Source organism: Onychostruthus taczanowskii, unplaced genomic scaffold (assembly GCF_017590055.1).
Source record: "Onychostruthus taczanowskii isolate IOZ18803 unplaced genomic scaffold, ASM1759005v1 scaffold7, whole genome shotgun sequence".
Lineage (NCBI taxonomy): Eukaryota > Metazoa > Chordata > Aves > Passeriformes > Passeridae > Onychostruthus > Onychostruthus taczanowskii.
Window position 1 is genome coordinate 10,598,510 of NW_024504786.1, and position 15,617 is coordinate 10,614,126.

The 15,617-nt window shown below is 40.0% G+C and overlaps 2 protein-coding genes across 5 annotated transcripts in view; one reads left to right on the forward strand and one right to left on the reverse strand.

The window, feature by feature from the left end:
- The window catches only part of USP33 (ubiquitin specific peptidase 33), a 42,136-nt gene extending 37,750 nt beyond the window's left edge, over window positions 1-4,386 (reverse strand). For 3 of the 4 annotated variants that reach the window (XM_041421896.1, XM_041421895.1, XM_041421893.1), the window contains exon 1: window positions 4,173-4,385. The gene's annotated coding sequence lies outside the window, so the exon portion shown is untranslated. Of the gene's footprint in view, window positions 1-4,172 lie in introns of all 4 variants that reach the window. The other variant, XM_041421894.1, reaches the window with a different exon arrangement.
- A 113-nt stretch (window positions 4,387-4,499) lies between these two features.
- Window positions 4,500-15,617, forward strand: part of MIGA1 (mitoguardin 1) — a 35,729-nt gene continuing 24,611 nt past the window's right edge. Inside the window, exons 1-7 of the mRNA XM_041421897.1 lie at window positions 4,500-4,671; window positions 5,461-5,630; window positions 7,505-7,682; window positions 8,676-8,812; window positions 9,055-9,181; window positions 9,600-9,736; window positions 10,480-10,603. Coding sequence (XP_041277831.1) covers window positions 5,508-5,630; window positions 7,505-7,682; window positions 8,676-8,812; window positions 9,055-9,181; window positions 9,600-9,736; window positions 10,480-10,603 — 826 coding nt within the window. The 5' untranslated portion in view covers window positions 4,500-4,671; window positions 5,461-5,507. The remainder of the gene's footprint in view (window positions 4,672-5,460; window positions 5,631-7,504; window positions 7,683-8,675; window positions 8,813-9,054; window positions 9,182-9,599; window positions 9,737-10,479; window positions 10,604-15,617) is intronic.

Consider the following 15,617-nt stretch of genomic DNA (forward strand, 5'->3'; position numbering starts at 1 on the left):
AATAATAGATACTTCATGTCCTAATACATGCAGATATGTATATACGTGCATATACACTTAAATACATTTTAATATATAAACAATTACTTATATATAATAATATAATTATTATATATAGACTCATAAGTATGAATATATGTTTCAGTCTTTAACATCATGTTAACAGTTGTTCAATAAGGTATTTCAGAACTTATCTCACAAGACTGAAAATACTGCAGTAAATTAATCATTTAGGATTTTTTTTTCTAGATGAGATATGAATTCTCTTTCAGGACCAGTGGCATGACAGTTAAAATACATTATTCTAAAACATAAGCTCCAGCTGGAGAAGTACTTTCTCAGTTCACTAACTGACTATAATCTATATGCACTGTTACTGAAAGACACTTCAAATAAGGCAACAGTTTTTCAAGCCAAACCTCCTCAACTTCGATCATATTAGCAATTCCTCTTTAAACTGTAAGGTTCCCTTCCAGAACAGAAATTGCAACATGAATGCATGTTACGTCTTCCACAGTTTACAAGTTCTGTTAAAACATTTAAAAAGGACAAGTGAGTTTCAAATAAAGCCCTGAGCACATTAAATCCAGTGAGATGATTTAATAGAAATGCTTTAAAAAGACTGATATAATGGATTAGTAAAGCTTCAGGCTTAGTTTTTTTATGGCAGAAGCTTTCTGAATGCATTATTACAAGTAATACAAGCAATGAATGGAGACTTCACCTCATGCTGCCAGATTTGTATTCAATTTGTATTTAACTTTTCATACACAAAACTCCACAAATCCAAACCTGCAGTCCTGAACAAACCCAAACTCAGGAGTTCTGCTCATGCTAGTTTCTGTTTCTTGGTGCAATCTGCATCTCTCTTTTTGTAACAATCATCAGAGAGGCCAAAGCTGTTCAAACTCACGTCCCTGTGGATGCCGTCCCTATTCCTGTCCATATGGAGAGCATCTCTTGTGGAAGTGTAGCTCATGTTACAAATTCTTCACATGTCATTAGATGAACAAAGCTGAGTGGCCTTTCTTCCACCTTTCGTTAACAATTTTTTTTACACAGCTCCTTCCATCTTGCAGCACTGTGATAACTCACTCTACTGCCATAACCTTGGTATTTTAATATACATAGCTGCAGAAACACATTTCGTAGAATTTTATGTTAAAGTCTAAAACTGTAAAATTAATTCAAAACCATGACTCATCCTTCACCTCTCTAAGTCCTAGCCAGCCCAGGGTAGCCCCTCCCTTGCTCAGTGACCTTCCTCCATTTCACCACTTCCTACTCTATCTGAAGAGATTGCATTTCTTCCCCTGCAGCTCATTCTCACATCTGCTTTTACACCAGCTTCTGCATTGCGTTGGCATCATCCAAAAATTGTTTTTCTCCATTTTCAGTATTTGAAAAAAAACTCAAAATAATCCAACAGGATTTGTAGCTTCTCTTACATTCCATGTTATACTCCCGTTCTGAAGCTGGAGCATATCTCCATTTCATGATCCCAGTGAGATCACACAATCAGAGAATGGTTTGGGTTGGAAGAAATCTTAGAGATCATCTGGTTCCAAACCCCCTACCATGGGCAGGGATGCCACTCACGAGATCAGGTTGCCCAGGGCCCCATCCAGGCTGGCCTCAGACACTTCCAGGATGGGGCATCCACAATTTGTCTGAACAACCTGTTCCAGTGCCTCACCACCCTCACAGTAAAGAATTTCTTCCTAATACCTAACCTAAACCTGCCCTCTGAGTTCAAAGCCATTCTCCTTGTCCTATCACTACAGGTCCTTGTGAAAAGTCCTGCTCCAAGTCTCTTGTGTAAGATGTCCCTCTCTTCTCCTGGCTGAACAGCTCAGCTCTCTCAGCCTGTTTCCACACCAACTGCTCGTGATCACACTCATGCAATAAGGTTTTCATCAAATGCTTCCCACAGATCTGGGAGGGAATTTCTCTCCCAGTCTATTGCCAGCTCTCTCCATTGCTTTCTCTCAGATGTCTCAGTACACCTATCTCAATGCTTCATATTACCCCACCCCATGAAGTGAAGTAATTAATGCTCCAAAGTAGGACTTCATCAACAGAATTTTGCTTTGAGCATGCCCAAACCCACAATCCAAAGAAAAAACTCTCTTCAAGTCCAATCTTGGAGGGTTTTTTGTGTTCCTGACTAGTCTTTTCATTCCCCAAGAAAAACAAAATTGAGCCATCAGAGAAATGTGGACCATAATTCAAAGCATCATGACCAGCAACCTGCTTATTATTCAACAGAATTCCACAGCATCACAGACCTGTGTGGTGCCTACCGTGGAAGGCCTGTCAGACCCACAGAAAACTCCATCAAACACTACGAAATTCAAACAATCTCAAAAATTATCTTTGGGTCATGTAAGGAACCCAATATTTCCTGAAGAAACAAAACAGACTTTAAATTATTTCAAAAATTTTTGGATTAATGATTTCATCTGCCTAGTTACAGCACTTCAACAGATGCTGAAAAAAACAATTGTATGTTTTATGTATTCCACTGATATTCTAAATATGGAGCTGTTTTAACAGATCATTTTACAGAGTTCAGTAAGGGAATGCTGATGGAAGATTTTAAGAATAAAAGGATTATTCTGAAGACATCAATTACATGAAGCAGCAATTGTGTCTTCATTACAGGCTTTTATTATTTTGTCAGTACAGCTCTGAATAACAGCATCTCAAACCAGTAATCTGTAAGCTCAGGCTTCTTCGGTGCACTCACAGTTATTTTACCAGTGATGCACTGGAACAATTTCATTTAACATTTTTTTATATTTTATAGCAACAAAGCAAGAGTGACACAGGGTGCAACTTTGTACCTGAACACTTAATTACTTAGAATAGTAAGGAGGTCTGGAAGTTCAGTAATTACCTACCATATTAATATTCTTCAGAAAAAAACCCACCAGCATTCACTCAAAGCTACAAAAGCCCACTGAAGCCTTATGCATAGACAAATTGTTAAGTTACATATTTTAATCACTTTTCTAAAAATCTGTGTTGTTTTAATGAAATTTTACAGAAATTCCTTCAATTACTTTTGTACATGAATGATATTTTTACCAAACTTAAAATTAGTCTTTTTAGTGTGTCAAATTAAGGTTCATCTTTCCTATTTCTTGACCTAGGTTCTTTTATATTCCGTTAATCAATAAATTAAATTGAATTTTATCTCACATCCCTCTGTATTTTTATCTTTTTCTAATCTATCAACAATAAACAAGTGCATCCCACTTCTTGAAAAAAACACCACCAATCCCAGCTCTGGTAGAGAACTTAATTTATATCTATTTACCATAAAACCTGGTATTTTCCCACTAAATGACAAAAGTGTGCTCAGTAACCAGGTCAAAGGTACCTGGTCTTTCTCCTCCGGCACCAAGAGCTACCCACTCAAGCAAGACAAAAATTGGTAAGTCATTTCCATTAAGTTCTTTTTCCGTCCCTAAGTACTGTTCCAACAGAGAAAAGACACTTAAAAATATTCTGGAGTTAAGGTATATCCTCTTACAAGGATATACCCTCTTCCAGTTTTCATTTCATACTGGCTTTCAGAGCACACAGGCTACTCTTTCGTTTCTTTCTTCCACCACGCTACATCCTAACCATGAAACCCATTAGCTAACCTCTATATTTCTAAGAGGATTTTCCTAACCCGGGCTTTGCCTAAGCGCAGGAGAAGCCTACAGTGATTTTCCACTAGGTGATACCCCGGACTTTTCCCGCAGGCTGTTCCACCCCTCACACCCGATGATCCATCCGCATGGGTAACTCGGGGAGCGGACAGGGCCATTTATCGGTAAATTACTGGGTTCAGGACCGCGCGGTACCCGCGGTACCGCTGCCGCACAGCTGCAGCTTCAGCAGGGACCTGCGGAGCTCCGAGGCCGCTTCCAGCGGGCGGGAGGGCGGTCCCGCCCCACACGGCCCCGCTGCCCCGCACCGGGCACCGCCGACCTCCGGCCCCCGCCCAGCCCTGCGGGACCGCGGCGCTCCGGCCGCCGGGACGGCTCCCGGGGCGGCCGCCACCGCCGCACCAACACGCCTTGGGCTGTGGAACCAGCCAGACGCACGGCCCGCCGCGCTCCCAGCCCCCGCCAGACCGAACCCTCCGCCGCTGCCCAAACGGGCCCTTCCTCTCTTACCGGAGCGGCCGGGAGGATGCGCCGCGCACGGACCCCGGAGCTCAGCCGGGCCGCGACCAGCCCCGCGTCTCGCCCTTGCCTGCGGGGACAGTGGGGCTGCCGTGGCGGAGCTGGGCGCGCCCGGGCCGCAGCTCCGCCGGTGCCGCCCCGCACACGCGCGGCCGGGCGGGCGCGGCTGCCGCGACGCCGCCGCGGGACGCGCCCCGCACAAAGATGGCGGCGCCGAGAACCTCAGCCGCTCATGTGAGAGCTGCCCCTCACAAAGATGGCGGCCCAAGGTGCGCGCCCCGCCCCCGCCCGACAGCCCGCAGCGGGGCTGCCCGGAGCAAAGATGGCGGGCGCGGAGTCCTGACGGCACAGGTCTCCCTCACGTGGTAGTGGCTCCTCCCGGCTGACAGCGGCCGCTTCTTCCTCTGCCGGAAGCGGATCCCGCCGGTCTCCGGGCAGCGCCGGGGCCGGAGCGGAGGGAACTGCCCGCGCCCCGGTGCTCGGCGGGCAGGTAGGTAATAACTGAGTGCGGCGGCTGTAGCGACCCGGCACGGGCCCGGCGAGAGGCGCGCCCGCTTTGACCCGGGCGGCTGCGGGGAGGGGGCTGAGCGGCGCGTGGGGCACTCGGTTCTGCCCGCCCGTGATGCCGGGGCTGCCCGGGCTGGGGAGGGCTCGGCGGAGGTGGCTTCTGCCCCGGGGCCTCCATCGCCTCCCGCCGTGCCACGGCTGCGGTCCCGGAGTCGCGGCTCGGAGGCTTCGCCTTGTGTTCAGCATCAGGGAGTGAGAGAGGTGTGCCTGCATCGGGGAGATTACGTCAGGCTATAGTGGTCGTGTCTCGTGGTGTGTCTGCAAAATAAACGAGATGATAAACTTTTACTAGCTGCCCACAAATCTTTTAATTCTTTCAGGTGGCAGATGTGTTCTTGCAGCAGTCGTGGTTTCAGAGGCAGGGTGTTGCCGTGCGTGCCTTAGAGGCTGTAGCGCGGGAGCGGCCGGCTAATCCAGCCAGACCCAGCCTCCTTAGTCCTGGGTGTTGTGCAGCTGCACATCTGCACACAGCAGTCGGACAAACGGGGCCTAAGCCGAACCAGCAAATTTGCTGTCTCCACATTTAAGTCTTGCCTCTGCTCAAAAACATCAATCAAACAAGTCATGTACCTGTGATTGAAGAGATTCGAGCTTGTAGAAGAAAAATGTCCTGGGCTTCTGTTGCATAGTTATACATCCTTTTAGAAAGGATGCATCCTTGCATAGTTATGCATCCTTTACATCTTCATAGTATGTATCCTTCTTTTGCCAGAACATTCCAGAGACCATCTGTGATTGTTTCCAAGATAGTTTCGCTTAATGAGGTATGGGAGAGAAGGAGCCATGTCAGAAGAAGCTGCTACTGAGACACGATTTTCTCTGAAGACAGTAGCTTTACGGGTGTTTAACCTTCCCCTTTCCTGGTATTATTCTCTTAACCAGGTAAGAAATACATTATCTAAATTTTGTGACTTTTGTTATACATTTAGAAGTTTATTGCAGTGTTGTACATGCTCTTGTGACTGTGAATTAAATTCATATAGAATACATTGAGGTTTAGTTTGTTTATAACACTGCACTAAAATAAGTGTGTCTTTTTGTCTTTTTCTGCTAATAAATGCTTAGTACATCATCATACATCTGCTTTCCCTGCAGTGTCTATATATCTCCATTTTGTAACAGCGCAGTGATTCTCAAAATATAAAAATTCTCAAATTGTTTTTTTTTCTTGTAGATTTTTTTGTGTTTACAAGCTAAACATTTAACTGTCATTAAATTTTGAATAATAGTATTGTGTTTGCTTTTCAAACTAGGTTTTTAATATGACTATTGAATTACACACTTATAAACCGAAGCTATGCCACATTTCACAGTTCCTTGTAGGTACTTTTCTTTTACTGCATATAAAACCAGGATAAGATATTCTCAGCCTTAGCTGCATATGCTCATTTCCACATTTTTTAATATATTAAATACCTCAGATGCTTATAAGCAGAAGCTATGGCATATTTCACAGTTCCTTGTAGGTACTTTTACTGCATATAAAACTAGGATAAGATATTCTCAGTCTTAGCTGCATATGCTCATTTCCACATTTTTTAATATATTAAATACCTCAGAACTCTCTCTGCAAGATCACTGTTTTCTTTTTCATGTGGCAGCATACTCATGTCCTTTTTAAATACCACATGCAACTCCCTTATGTGCAGCTATTAACTTTCCTCTTTTTAGAGGTTTTCGTTTCACTGTTGATCAATTTACGATCATGTTTGAGGGCATGCACAAATTTAGAAAAATCCTTCTGCAGTTCTTTGAAACTGCAATATTTTAACATTTAATTTTGTGATCTTAGAGGTTTTAATCTCAGGTGTTTGGTTGTTAACTCTTTTCTGTGAAATACACTAAATACACTTTGTAAATTTTGTAAGTTTTGTGCTGGTGCTGTGTTCCAGGCATTTCCTTTTCCCCACGAGTGCAGTGGTAATTGCAGACCTCAGTCAAGGCATGGTACCAGGAAGGGCAGGGTTCTCAAATCAAAGGTGCTTGACTTGTTGACTGTAAACTCAGTGTAGAGAGAAGCTTTCAATGTTTCTTCAGATTGCACAGTAGTGATAGTCTTTAGCAACTGCACAGCAACCAGGAGTGCCAGAGTGCAGTGGGGCTGTGTGCTCTCTCTGGTATGAGGAATCGTGTTACACAAACACCATATGAGGCACAAGGACTGTGGATCTGGTTTTCTCCCAGCATTCTGTTCCTCAAGCAGCATAAGTTTCCAAAAGACTTTGTGAATGTGAACTGTGGTTTCCAGTTAAATGGCACTTTTCTTCTTTGTGTATCTTGTTACTTCGCATGTTACAACTTTTGTTAATTACTTTTGATACAAGTTGCTTGTCCATGTGGCTCTTATTTACTAATTTAAACACCTATAGATTTATGGCTGATCTAGATCCAAAGTAAAATGTAATTTTTTTTTTCAAAACTTAATTTAGAGAAATATATTTAAATACATGTTCTACTCAAATTGAAACACCACACGGATGTTGGCATTAGGATCTTCCACTCTTTCACAGTGCAAGAAGTAGTGTAGTTGGGAAAGGTGAGTTCCTTCTCAGTATTTTTTGCTGTTAGAGATTTAATTGAAGCCCTGCATTGTTCTGGCATTAAGAAGAAATTTAAAAACTCCTAATCTGTGTTTGAAAGTAATTTGTTTAGATCCCCATAGTCTGTGGATTTGCAATATACCTTACAGTTCTTGGTGCTCCAGTCTGTCTCTCAGTGTATATATATTTGCAATTAAATCACACTCTTATTTTCAGATAAAGCTTTCCCCAGGGTTAAAGAAGCTTTTCACAGTAACAGCAGTGAGTGCAATATCTGTGATTTTTCTGGCCCATCACTTTAAAAGGAGACGTGGAAAGAAAAACAAGAAAGTGCCAGCATGGGAGCCAGCTCATCTCGTATTAGAGTGTACCAAAGCAGCTGCTTCAGAAAAAGGTAAGTCATGGAACCCCCAAGTTAGGGTTTTTTTTTTGTTTTCTTGGAGGGGAAAGAAAGTTGTGTAAGGGGATGGGTATGCATAACTGTAGTAGCAAACCAAATTATTTTCCTTTGATCATGGAATAGTTTGGGTTGGAAGGGGCTTTTAAAGTTCATCCAGTCCAACCCCTTCATTGAGCAGGGATATCTTCAGTTAGACCAGGTTGATCACAGCCCCAGCCAACCTGGTCTTGAGTGTTTCCAGGGATGGGGCATCCGCATCCATGACTTCTCTGGGCAATCCATTCCAGTGTTTTAGCACTCTCATTGTAAAAACTTTCTTCCTTGTTATCTGGTGTAAATCAGCCCTCTTTTAGTTTTAAAACCATGACCCCTTATCCTATTGCAGCAGACCCTGCTTAAAAGTCTGTGGCCATCTTTCTTATATGTCACCTTCAAATATTGAAAGGCTTCAGTAAGGTCTCCCTGGAGCCTTCTCCAGGCTGAACAACCCCAACTTTCAGCCTTTGCTCAGAGGGGAGGTGCTCCATCCCTCTAATCGTCTCCATAGGATGGAACACCTGAGTAGGTTCACATTTTTAGACTTTCTAATTTGACAAATTCAAAATTTAAACAAAATTACAGTATCTTATAAAGAAGCTGGGCTTCTTGTCAAAGGTGAAGTTTTAATAATGAAGCAGGATTAAAAATCTTTCTATCAATAGTGTATTACCAATGGGTTTTGCCATTCTTGCATGTGTATCTCAATAAAAAGAAATTCAGATCTGAATCATCTATTTATAGAATAGACGAATAATTAAGCTAAAATGTATAGTTGTTGTTACAGACAGTGAATTCTAATGTGTAATTTCTCAAGTAGAACTGTAAATAAAAGAATAATTGTTGTTTGCTTCCAAACTGAATTTTATTGAAAAGAGCAATTCTTGATATATTTGCACAAGAAGCCATATTTTGAGTTTGCAAGAGCTTTAAAATAAATGTGTCTCTTAGGTTCTAGTTGTTCCAGTAGTCGACAAAACTTGACTCTTTCTCTGAGCTCTGCCAAGGAAAAAGGATCTCAGTCCTGTATCTATGCAAATGGAGGACTTTTCAGTAAATACTCTGGTTCAGTTCAAAGCCTGACCTCGGTAAGTAAAACTGTTTTAAGGCTGTTGATTGTCTGTTAACTTGCATTGGATGTGCATCTAAAGGCTTCCCTGAGCTGAAGGAAGTTTCCTGAATGAACTGCACAGGCAGCTAGAGATGCTGAGAAACCACTGTCCTTACCACAGAGTAAAACCAGTTGCTAGGCAGATGGCTTGGATGTAATGTACTCTGGCTGGAATGTGGTTTTAAGGATGCTCTCTGTAACAGCACTTTGTTTTTCAAGGTTCAGAGTGCCACCTCTTGTCACAGTTGTGCTTGTGCCAATTCTAATTCCTGGGATAAAGCAGATGAAGATGACCTTAAGCTTGTCAATATTCCAGTGACTACACCTGAAAATTTGTATTTGATGGGTAAGTCATAATAAGAATATTCAGCATCTGCTTACAATGAATGTAAGTGATTTCTTGACTTTATGGTAAAGTGATACAAAATATTACTGTGTCCTTTCTCAGTGTCCTGTTGGCAAGTGTCTGAGAACATTTCCATAAAATAATGAAATCATACTTGATCTGAAGTTAGTTTTCTAGAATACATGTTCTGTCACTATTTGCAGTAGTAGTCCTTAAAATCACACCCTGGCACATGGGGAAAATGGCCACATTTCTTTACACAAAAAGAAGGTAAATACGTACTGGGTATATACTGATATAGGCTGGGAAGTGATGTTTATCAACTTACATCTCAGTGATAATTATGCTTACTTTAACTACATATTTTCCTTTGTCTGTGAAATGTGAGTGCAGCTGAAGTGTTCCTGTTCTCCCCTAGGTATGGAGCTGTTTGAGGAGGCACTGAGGCGCTGGGAGCAGGCCCTAACTTTCCGTAACAGGCAAGTTGAAGATGAAGCAATCTGTGGTTCCATTAAGCTGGGAGCAGGAGATGCAATTGCAGAAGAAAGCGTAGAAGTGAGTACATCCCATCGATAATCTACTGGTGCTGCCCTGACAATTGTTCTGTGTTACTACCTGAATCTTCGCAAATTCAATTACCAAACTTGACAATTGATTCAGTTTCCAATTTAGTGGTATTGTATTTAAAGGAGATCTGTGTTCATTTCTTCTGACTTTTTTGGTTAGTTTTTGCAGGAGGGCATGGGAAAGAAACTAACATTATTTATCTTCTGGCAATTGCTAATGCATCAGTGTTTGCTTCTGGACAATATGAAGCTATCAAGCAGACAACTTCCCTGCACGTAATCCCTTGGGTCCTCTCTTTCTTGTATGATTATGTGAGAGGGTATCTGCTTGCCAGAGATAAATGTCTCAGGGAAAAATGATCAATTTGTGCACATTTACAAACAATGTGCTTAAACTTTATTTGTTTTCCTCCTTTATTATAAACTAAATGCTAAAAATATTTTGAAATAATCATATATATGTTACTTTCATTATTTCTAGTGCAGCAAACATCACAGATAATTTAAAATTATTTTTAAATTTAGATTTTATTTTTTATTACTCTAAATAAAATATGTTGTTTTGAAAAGCGTACCTATTGTGGATGTTGGAGTTTTCATCTGACAGTGTGGTTTGTAGCAAATTAATGTGGCATGGTTTGTTCTGTGAAGGCTTAATATCCTTGGATTTTACAAAGGAGTCTTACAGGCTGAAAGCAAATAGAAAAGCTGCTAATGTCTGTCTTCTTGCAGGATATCATTAGTGCTGAATTCATTCATAAGCTTGAATCTCTTCTTCAAAGAGCTTATCGTCTTCAGGAAGAGTTTGAAGCCACTCTTGGGGTCTCTGATCCTGCTGCTCTAGCTAATGATATTGGTGAGTACTGCTACTTTACATCTTTTTTGCTTGTAATTATGGCTCTTGGGGGGAGGGCTGAAATGTCCACTGACAAAATTATACTTACCGGTAAATCAACAACAACAACAAAAAAATCACATTCTTTACATTATTATGTTGTGTTTGATGAAGTGGTTCTATTTTAGATAAGAATGGATTGAAAGGAAATAGTTTTCTTTGTAACTTGTCAGTATTTAAAGATTTATACAGCAAGAATATATGACCCTTTTCATAGCATGGGTGTTCAGAGGTTTTATGCATCTTCTGAACTATGAAACTTTATATGTTTTTGTCGTAATTCTTTTACCAAAATGGGAAATTAAGCTAGAAAGACTTAATCTGAAGCAGATATCCATTAGCAAAGGTCTTATCTCTGTTGAGTTAAATTTATCAGAGTTCTAGGGACTAAGCTGTTACAACAGCGAATATAATGAGTAGTTGCTGCCTGACATGCTGATTAACTACAGATAGTTTGATTACTTTAATTTAAGGAATTGGATATTAAGATGGGTGCTGTTGTACCCTTTCATAATTCAAGATGAAGCATCTGTTCTCAAATAAGTGTAGAGTTTGAAGGCAGAGCACGTTCTGGGATCAGTCTGGCAGGAGCTGTGTTGCCTGGCACGAGGTGGCAGTGCTGTGCTGTGCTGGCCTCTCTTGGCCCTCCTCGTCCTGCATCGACCAAACACAGCCTTGACAAAGGGGGGAATTCCATTTAGGTCAGAGCTGGCTTTTTGACTTATCTGCATACACCTGTAAATGTAACCCTTAAAGCAAAAAAGCATTTGAATGTTTCATTTTGGTATCTGAAACCATCAGAGTCAAGTTGGATTGTATACCCCATTATAAGTAGAATTTCATTTGTGATTTCTGTCTTCAGGCCAAATTAATAAAATGGTACTCAAAGGACTTCATGTGACTCCTCTATGTGTTTAGTTATTGTTTTGTTTGATTACCCTGGGAGTATTTACCATTAATATTTCATTTTTCAGATGTGATAACTAAATTGTTTGTCAAGAATTTAATTCCTTTCAAATATTCTTTAAAGAAGTAATTTATGATCTCTTGAGTTACTTTATTATTTAAATTTTATTTGTGCTGGCCCAGATGAGCGAGGAAAAAAGTAATGAACTGGTTTAGTGAATACTGTTTTTCTGTGTTCAGAATTTGGAGCTTTTCATCATTATCTTTCTTGAATTTTTGACTTGAACAGCAAGTGTATTAAAGGATGCCTCACCTTTTCAGAATGTTTTAATAAAAAGCAGAAGTACAATCTCCTGTGAAGTGCTTGTGATGCCTTGAAGTGTTCAAGAGTCACAAGAATAACAAAGTCCAAGAAAGTTATGAAATCCCAGTGATCAAAACAAATAAAGATAGTACAGCCTTCTTTGCTTTACTAAGAATAGGAATAATACTCTACTGCAAAATACAAGCTATGGTTCTGAACAGAAACAGAAATGGAGGATCCTATGCTATGTAGGAATGATTATAATTTGTGGCAAAAGAGGTAGCTGAGATGTTTTCCTGGATGATTTATACCTAAAACTTCCTAAAGAAATTAGATAAGGAAAGCATTGCAATCTACCGTTTACTATTCACTTACCTTGGAAAATGAGAATGGGAATTGTTTGTTTGTTTGTTAAGATTTTGAGATAAATGGGCAATTTCCCAATCATTTGGAACAATCTCCAGCATGTCATGCCTGTGAAAGAAGAGTTGCTAATTTGCAGTTCTGTTACCACAGACAAAATAATACAGTATTTAATTCATGCCCGTTGATACAATTTCAAAACAGGTAAGTTTTCTTGGACTGTAGGTTTTTGAGAGATCTGCAGTTTGCTGAATTGGTATAGCATAAATTAGGTGATAATATTTAGCTCACTGACGTGAACATTTATTTATATTTCTTCCCACTGTTAAGAGAAAGATTTACCTTTTAGGGGAAGATATTTAAATATACTGCAACTTTATCAACCATATAATTGATTATAAAGTCATTGTGGAACCGGAAGATAAAAATTTATAATTTAGGGCATTTAAAGTATTGATTAACAAAAAGCAAAGGTTAGTAATAAAGATCTGAATCATCTCTTTAAATAGTAACGAACTGTATTTGTACTACCAATCCTGGCAGGTATGAATTGTACATATAAGTGAGAGATTTTAAAAGAAAAATTGTGAATAAACACTTTAGGAAACTTACACATCATAATCAGTGTAAGCTTTTGGCACATTGCTGCAGGAAAAAAACTTTTCTAACCTTTGGCTGTGTGCAAAGGACAGCAGCAGCTTAGAGGCAGAGATGCAGTCTTGGGTTGGGTGGTTTTAGAATACTGTGTCCAATTCTCCTGGTCATATTTCAGAAGATTGGAGATTCTAGACAGCTCAAAACAAGCCATAAAATTTTTCCATGTTTTGGAAAGGCAAGCTGATCTGTAGTTCATGTTGGGCATGTCAGCTCCTTATTGAAGAAAACACTGAGAGGTGAGTGACTTGTTCTGAATAGCTGCTTACACATGGAAAAGGCATGTGGTGTTGGGGGATTTGTAGGCCTTGTCAGAGTCATAACTAGATAGAATTTCTAGTTGTTCAAGTGAAACAAGTGAAGTTCTGAAGTAAGCTACCCTCAACATGCTTCAGAGGCAATATTTTTTTTTTTTTAGTGCTGTTTTGAGGGATGTTTCATTCTTTGAGAGGATGATACAAACCTGGGATTAAATGGTCAGTGTGGTCTTTATGGCATTTAAGTATTTCCCCTTGCTACTATTTTTCCTCCTTCTGTGAGCTTTGGAGTGAATAAGATAAAGCCTTTACCCTTAATAAATTTGTAATTGCCCCATCCATGGAAGTGCTCAAGGTCAGGCTGGACAGGGCTTTGAGCCACTGGATCTAGTGTTGGCAGGGGTTGGAACTAGATGATCTTTAATGTCCCTTCCAACCCAAACCATTCTGGGATGACACAGCTCATTAAAAATGCTTATAACCCATTCTTGTGCTTCAGGGTTTCAACTGTTCACCAGCAACAATAATCACAAAATGTTTAGCTCTGTTTTTTTTTTGCACAGCTCATTAAAAATGCTTATAATCCATTCTTGTGCTTTCAAGGGTTTCAGCTGTTCGCCAGCAACAATAATCACAAAATGTTTAGCTCTGGTTTTTTTTCTCTTATACATAGGAAGGATAGATATGGTTTGTGGATTTTCTTCTGTTTCCTCTACCTGAAGTGCTTGTGATCAGCCACAGCTGGAGTTGAGGCTCTGACAGTTGGACAGATGCTATCAAGTGCTACATAAATTCCTGACAGGCACTTCTTGTTCTTACTTATAAGAATGGAAGATGTTTATAATTTGATTTATAAGGAACTCCAAATTTGTTCAGAAGGAAACTTACAGAGGTAAAAATTTTTAGCAATTTCTCAATTTTGGCTTTCTCTGTAAATTCTTCTATCAAACTTCTGGAGCTCCTGAAACCTCTCTCCTGCTATTTATCTGCTGTTCAGAGATGCTGCTCCTTCCCAAAACCTTTAAATGTTACTCTTCCCAACACTTCCCTCTACCAAATCAAATTTAGGTCTTAGTGCTGCCATTCATAAATCATACCACAGACTAGCTTTTCACTTTGTGATCCCACTTACTATTTTAAGTTGGTTGTGCATGATAAACAATTTGCCAAGCAGCAGCCTTCTGGAGGAAGGTGGTGACATGTCACATGGGAGAGTCAGGAATGAGTTACCTGGGGGCCTGTTGGAATACAAGAGCTTATCACTGCAGCCACTGTCTTTCTTCCTGTGCTGTGTCTGAAGTGCCTCTCTTCTGCCTGCTAGGACAGCTACTTCTGATATTTCTAAATATTCAGCTTGCAGTGCAGAAGACACAGGTATAAATAAATGTTTTCTCCCCATAAGTAGAATACTATTAAGAGTAATAATAATAAAAATAATTGCAAATAGTAATGTTCAACTTGGTAAGCTGTTGTTGAGTTACAAGTTATTAATACCACCCTGGAAAAGACTTGCATTTAAAATACATGAAATAATGGAATGCCATTGTGTTCACTGTTATTGCATTCTCCACTGGACTTTCAGTATTATCATATAAATCAGTAAGCTAAAATAGGAAAAAGTACTTCTGACATGAAAATAAAATAAATATGTAGGGCTAAACTGTGGTTGTTTTTAAGCTGTGCCTCTTAGTACTGTGAACCAGCATGGAAAGCCTACAAACAGGCTGTCCTGAGGCAGGCATGAGGCTGCACTCCATCACAAAGGAGGCACTTGGCACAAAACTGTGAAACGAAATATTCATCCTGTTATTTCTGAGTGGTGAATGTAAAGGTGTGTAAAGGGTTAAAAGCTTCCAGTATTTTCAGTAGTCTGCCCTTGAAGAAAACTCTCCATTTTTTTTTTCCTATTTAGATATTTTCTAGCAGACTGAAATGTTAGTCGAGTTAACTTTGGAGGAATGCAAAGAGTTGGGAGAGAAACAATAGCTTTACTTACAAGCAGAATTTCAGGTCAGAGGGGAAAATTCTCAAATTGTAGGGTTCCTTGTCAGTGCTAAATTCCTAATACTTCATATTATTATTTTAATTTTTACTAGAAAAAGGAATGCTGGCATTCAAACTGATGGTGGCTTGTGTACACTGGCCCTTAAACTTTTTTACAATATTAAAATGTTTTAGTGTTAATGCATTCTAATTTTTATAATACTTTTATTGTGTATCAGTTATAACTTTTTATTGTGTATCAGTTATACAGTTTAAAACAAATTAAGTGTTTGAGCTACTACAGTAAAATCTCTCACAAAGGTCTGTGCTGTTGGATGATTTTGTTGAAAGGTTTGTCTGTTTCTTTTTTTAATTTTCTTCTCACACTCAAAGATATGTCTGGCATTTTGGAGAGAATAAGCACAGCCTTTAACCTAGTCTCAAAATTGTTTGGAGAACTGATTTACATATTAGAAACCTTTTCTTCAGCAGCTCTTAAAACCAACAA